General features: G+C 36.3%; 2 protein-coding genes across 4 annotated transcripts; one reads left to right on the top strand and one right to left on the bottom strand.

Moving 5' to 3' along the window:
• Positions 1-1,183: 1,183 nt before the first annotated feature.
• On the bottom strand, positions 1,184-1,928 carry LOC111479283. Its single transcript, XM_023123838.1, has one exon. The coding sequence runs from the start codon at positions 1,897-1,899 to the stop codon at positions 1,291-1,293; it is 609 nt and encodes a 202-aa protein (XP_022979606.1). The 5' UTR covers positions 1,900-1,928; the 3' UTR covers positions 1,184-1,290.
• Positions 1,929-2,630: 702 nt separating this feature from the next.
• Positions 2,631-5,721, top strand: LOC111479584 (protein transport protein SEC13 homolog B). 3 transcript variants are annotated; one of them, XM_023124302.1, is made up of 3 exons: positions 2,631-2,770; positions 3,684-3,766; positions 4,534-5,721. In XM_023124302.1, exon 3 carries the CDS (start codon positions 4,605-4,607, stop codon positions 5,508-5,510), a length of 906 nt encoding a protein of 301 aa, XP_022980070.1. In that variant the 5' UTR covers positions 2,631-2,770; positions 3,684-3,766; positions 4,534-4,604; the 3' UTR covers positions 5,511-5,721. The 3 variants fall into 3 exon arrangements, with proteins under 3 accessions (XP_022980070.1, XP_022980069.1, XP_022980068.1); XM_023124301.1 differs by lacking the exon at positions 3,684-3,766 and adding an exon at positions 3,630-3,683 and having other exon boundaries at positions 4,532-5,721; XM_023124300.1 differs by lacking the exon at positions 3,684-3,766 and having other exon boundaries at positions 4,532-5,721.
• Positions 5,722-6,193: the final 472 nt, after the last annotated feature.

Here is a 6,193-nt window from a genome sequence, read left to right as displayed (position 1 = left end):
ATCCCTTAAAAAAAAAAAAAAAAAAAAAACCTAAGTGTCTTATATCAGCACGTTTTTATTGTCAATTAGAGTATAATTCAATAAATAAGACATCAATTACCATCTCAAAAGTTGATAGTTCAATCTCTCACAACTACGGTTGCTAAATATATAAATTTGAAGTTATACCGAGACAAATTTTAAAATAAAATAAATCACAATAAAATATAAGGTCAATTTCTTAATTTTATAGTTAGTTCAAAAATAAAAAAAATAAATAATAATAAGATTTGTCCCACAAAATTGCACTAATTTCTTGCACTCACCTAACACTTCACCTAAACTTTTTGGCCTTTTATGGGACATCCTTGCCTTGCGCCATTCCCACCTTCCTCTATTTATGTTAGCTTAAAACTATATGGAAATTCATATTAATAAAGTTCACATTTTTGTCTTTACCTTCAACAAAATTTATCCAATTTAAATATATTAATAAAAACGGTACCCTCAAAACAAAAATATGAATTAATATTAATTAAAAAAAAAGTCGTATTTTTAAAGGTGTGGCTAGGCTTTATTGGATTCCCTCTAAACCAATATAAACAAAATTACAAAATTAAGTCGTCTTATTAAAAAAAATATATAAATAAATAAATAATCCATTTTTAAAATATCTTAATTTGGACCAACCTAGATACCATATTATTTCAATATATTTTATGAAGAGGTCATTAGTTTATTATTAAAATAAAAATAAAGATTATTTTTTCTGTAATACATAGGTGGGGGACTCATGTATAAAATTTATACTTTTTTTTTTTTTTAATTAAACCATCAAATAATTTATACCCATTTAATAATATTTAATTTTTAAAAATTAGGTTTATAATTATTATTTCCATCTTATTATAAATATATTTGTTTTATTTTGAAAATAAACAATATAAATTATTTTTGACCGCTTAATATTGAATTAAAAAATCTAGTAAAATTTAAATGATATGACATATTGGATATCGTGTTTTTAAATAGTGTAGTTGTTGCGGGAAAGATAAATTGTTTTGTAAATTGGACTTTTGTAGAGGCCGATCTCTAACGGACATGTATTTTTAAAATTGTCGAAGATATGTATTAATTTAATTTTGATAAAAAAAAAATGATGTTTGTGTAGAAAATTAAAATAAAAAAAGACACGGAAAGTTCAAGCAAATCTGTTTTATTATAATATTAACACTAAAAACGACAATTAATTCACAACAAGATTTGACAAAATTTAACATTGTCAATTTTGAAACCATCGGAGGCCACGTGTTACTCCGCCGTTGTCTGCAACCGCAGTTCATTATAAAACCGATTTATAAATTCCTCCGCTGCTTGGTCCACGTGGAAGTCCTCGTCGCCGCCTCCAGACACCGGAAACGGGGAGTCAGTGACTCTAAGTTGCCTCGCCACCATCGGGCTCCTGCCGAACCCAGGTAAGGCGGGCGAGGCCACATCAACTGCCACGTCATTGTTAAGAGCCTCCAAAACGGCCTTAAAAGCGTTCATTGCGGCCGCATCATCATCCAGCGTGTTGGGCGCGTGAGCACAGGCGAAGAAATGGCGGCGTTTGTTGAAGGTGAAATGGAAAGCAGGAAAAGCAGGGCTGTTAGTACAGCTAAATTCGTAGTGACCGGCAGTAGGTAGGTGGCGGTTCCGGCGAAAAGGGGTGAGGGAAAAGGCAGCGGAGGCGGCGTGGTGGTGGTGGTGGTGGAACATGAGATTCTTCAAGGCTTTTCCGGTGATCTTACGGCGTTTGGACATGATATTTGTGAGGTCGGCCATAAGCTTGCTCTTGGAAATGCCTTTTCTAAGCATGTAATAAGCTATGCGTACCACATTCCATAATCTCTTGGATAAGCCTTCTAAATTTTGGTCCATTTTTGAGAGAAGAAGACGAGAGATTTGAATTTTTGGTCACAACTGAGATATGGGGAACAGAATTGGATCGGTTATTTATAGAGAAAAAGAACAAAAATGGTGGATTTAAACTAAAATCAATAATTGACTATTTAAAAAAAAGTTGTTTTTTTAAGAAAAATATTATCCATATCCTCAAAAAGTTATATGCTACTTAATTTGTTCGTTCGGTTCGTTTTGCTTATCATGTAACATTACTTTTAATCTCCCAATTTTGCATTCAAACTCTCTCAAAAATATCTCTGTCTTGTTGTTTAAAACCTTATTCTCAAATTGGGGCTAGAGACTTGAGTATATGTTGCTCATCCGCTGCCCATTGACAACACGACTATAAATTGGCTCGACTTACTTAGTGTTGAAAAATGAGTGTCGTACACTCGTAAAGTTAGTTGATAAAAAAATTTCAACAAAAATTTCTTTTATATTAGAGTATTTTTTTTTAATTTTTAAAGAAATTAAGGGTATTAATATAAATGTTTAAAGTTGAAGGGTAATTAAAGAAATTTTGGAAATTTTTTAATTACAATTAAAAGGAAGGTTTAGAATTAAGGTATGCCTTATAATTTGATTTTGTGGATGGGTGTAATATTGGAGAAAAGCCCATTTATGTGGGCCGATGGACAATATGGGCTCTGTTACCTCTCCAAGTCAAAGCCCATATTCGACCTTCAACGCTTTGCTCATCGAATTTATGTACCGTCTTGCAAATCAGAAGCGCCATTGAAGACGAGCAGGAACTTGGAACTGAATTTCTGTACCTTCTTTTTCCGTCCTTCGCATCCACTAAGTAGATATCCTTCCAATTGGCTCTACAATCTGCGTGCTATCGAAGGTTGTTTTCATTTCCATTTTTATTGCCAGCATTCATATTATTTATTAATCAACGTTTTCTTTGTTTGAATTAATGTCTGTTTTCCGGCGAACTTTCTGCAATTTATGGTTTGCCCGTGATCAAGTGGTTTTTTGTTTTTTCGTGATCGTCTTATTGATTTTGGCTGGTTTAATTGGTTGATTTGTCCCCATTCGTTTGTATGATCGTAAAAATTGAAACTAGGGCTTCGGGTTATAATTGGATCTGATCTAGTTATTATAATGATGAATATTAGGTTCCTGAATTTCTCTTTCGGTTTGCTTAGGTGTGTTTCCACCTGTGAGGGGTTTGTTGATTAAATTTGTTATAGTTTAAGCCTGTGATTTAACATCCTTGTGTTTTAGTTTTATCGATGGATTACTTCAAAGAGTGAGGAGAGATTCTTGTTTACTATCGGAACTCACATTTTATGTTTGTTTTGTTCACAATTAGTTTGTCCTCACCGTTTATTAGTCAACCCTTAATTTAACTTCTATTTGTATTTAAATGGAACATGATGACAACAATTCCGAGGTATTCTTTAGTGGGAATTTTGCCTTCCGAAGAAACTAAGTTCTACATTTATCCTTGGACTTTCAAATAAAATTTCCTTCGGTACCTTGGTTGTGGCATGCTGAACACTTTCCTCAGAATTCAGAATAGTAAAGAAGTGATACCTGAACGCCCTCATTGGTGTTTTTTTTGTGTGGGAAAGTAGTGGAAAACTCTGAACACTTTTTCTTTAAGGGCCATTTTTCTAGCAGAATATGGTCGTTGATGTTTTGAATTTCTTATATTAGGTGGTCTAGCACTCAGAAACATCCTATCTTTTCTTTTGCAGCTCTTGATTAGCCCCTGTGTTTTGTTGGTAAAAGCTTAGATTTCGTTGCTAAAGGTAACTAACTTGGACAACTTGTTGGGACAAGTAGCTATAGAGGGGTTGCAATCTGAAGTGGCTCTTGCAGGGATCAATCTAACGTTTTCCCTTCTTGATTATTATACATTTTCTATTTCTATTATGTTAGTTCTTATCTCAAAAAATGATGAGTTTTGTGGAATTGTGCACTCCCTGTTTCCGTTTTTTTATTAGTTCCGTTATCCAAAAAAGAAGATGAAAAGAAGAGTTTTGTTAAATTGTGCATGCTCTGTTTTCCTTTTTTATGTTATAGTCTTTCTATTGATAATATGCTTTCACTTATGCAAGAGAGAGAGAGAGAGAGAGAGATTGGTGAAATTGTGTTTGCTCTGTTTCGTCCTTGATTATCACATTTTCTATTTCTAATATTGTTATTTCTCATCCAACAAAAGAAGTTTTGTGGAGTTTTGCTTGCTCTATTTTTTAGTTTTAGTATGCTTTTATTATGACCACTTTTTGGGCAGTTCAACTTGTTAGTAAGGAGTAACGCACCCTTTTATAGCAGTCAGCTAGGACATCCTGTTACTTGTAGGGTTTTGATCCATTTTCTTTTAAACTTTATTTATAAAGCTGGTGCGAGACATTTCTTTTCAATTTTACCATTTACAATGTTCTATTCCTGGCTTAAAGTATGAGACATGGAAATCAAACCGTAGGAAGGATAAAAAAAATAGGCCATATGAGAAGACTTTTCTTACTGACATTGAATTGTCATAGCCCATAGCTTAAGACTAAATTGATGTGTAGAGAGAGAGAGACATCTAAGTTTAGAAGTTCCCTATAATGTCTATGAAAAATATCTTCTTCTAAGATATGATTTTCCACAGAGATCAACTACGAGGAAAATCAAGTACCAATTCCAGTTCCTATTATTCACTGTTGAATTTGAAGCCAGAGAAGATGCCTGCCCAAAAGATTGAAACTGGTCACCAAGACACCATCCATGATGTTGCAATGGATTATTATGGTAAGCGTGTTGCATCAGCTTCATCTGACCAGACCATCAAGATCACTGGTGTAAGTAACTCAGCCACTCAGCATCTTGCAACGCTGACTGGTCACCTAGGACCTGTATGGCAGGTTGCCTGGGCGCACCCGAAATTTGGTTCCTTACTAGCTTCATGTTCTTATGATGGTCGTGTCATCTTATGGAAGGAAGGCAATCAAAATGAGTGGTCACAAGCTCATATTTTCGATGATCATAAATCATCTGTTAACTCAATTGCTTGGGCCCCTCATGAAGTGGGGCTTTGTTTGGCATGTGGTTCATCTGATGGCAATATCTCTGTATTCACTGCAAGAGCAGACGGTGGTTGGGACACCTCTAGGATCGATCAAGCTCACCCAGTGGGAGTCACATCTGTTTCATGGGCTCCATCTACTGCACCAGGTGCCCTTGTCGGCTCTGCTTTACTTGATCCCGTTCAGAAGCTATGTTCAGGCGGTTGCGACAATACGGTGAAGGTATGGAAACTCTATAATGGGGTTTGGAAGATGGATTGCTTTCCAGCTCTTCAAATGCATACCGACTGGGTTAGAGATGTTTCATGGGCTCCTAACCTCGGTCTGCCGAAATCGACAATTGCAAGTGCGTCTCAAGACGGGAAAGTTGTTATCTGGACTGTAGTCAGAGAAGGAGATCAATGGGAAGGTAAGGTTCTAAAGGACTTCAAAACCCCTGTTTGGAGGGTATCATGGTCGTTAACAGGCAACATCCTGGCCGTGGCTGATGGAAATAACAATGTTTCTTTATGGAAGGAAGCCGTGGATAGCGATTGGCAGCAGGTTTCAACTGTTGAGCCCTAGTGCCCTCTGTTTTACTTGTTTTCTTACTTAACAACACTCACTTCTGAACCTGTCTGCGTTTAAAATGTTACAGATTTTGGTTATGATTGACACAATTTAAGTCTATAAGTGATCAATTTGCCAACAGATTGCGAGAGCTTGGGAGCTTTTAACTTGTATTCATTACAAGTACTCTTTTATCTTTTGCATCTATGAAGTTTGATGAATCCTATTCCCCATCTCACTCAACCTTACCCCACCCCATAAGAGGATGGCGGTGGATCATATGGTATAATTTATGAGGTATGAATGTGCTACTCTACTCACTGATTATAATGTCGCTTAAACTTATAATTAACCAAAATTATCGTTTCCATATGAGAATGATACACAAGATTATTTGATGAACTAGATGGTTATATGTTTTCTAATTTTTAATATCAACTTCCAGAATAATTTCATGGATAAAATGCCAAAATTATTTAATAATAATAATAATTTAAAAAGAGAAAGAAAAAAGAAAAAGAAACCGGAACTTGAGGAGTGTCACATGATCCCTGACACATTCCCACCATTGTCACGTGCTGCTCAAACACTACTGCTGCCCCCCCCCCCCCCCCCCCCCCCCCCCCCCCCCCCCCCCCCCCCCCCCCCCCCCCCCCCCCCCCCCCCCCCCCCCCCCCCCCCCCCCCCCCCCCCCCCCC

The sequence above is a fragment of the Cucurbita maxima genome, unplaced genomic scaffold, assembly GCF_002738345.1.
Source record: "Cucurbita maxima cultivar Rimu unplaced genomic scaffold, Cmax_1.0 Cma_Scf00005, whole genome shotgun sequence".
Taxonomy (NCBI): Eukaryota; Viridiplantae; Streptophyta; class Magnoliopsida; order Cucurbitales; family Cucurbitaceae; genus Cucurbita; species Cucurbita maxima.
Note: the sequence above shows the minus strand (reverse complement) of the source record. Positions and strands in the feature narration are given on the sequence as shown.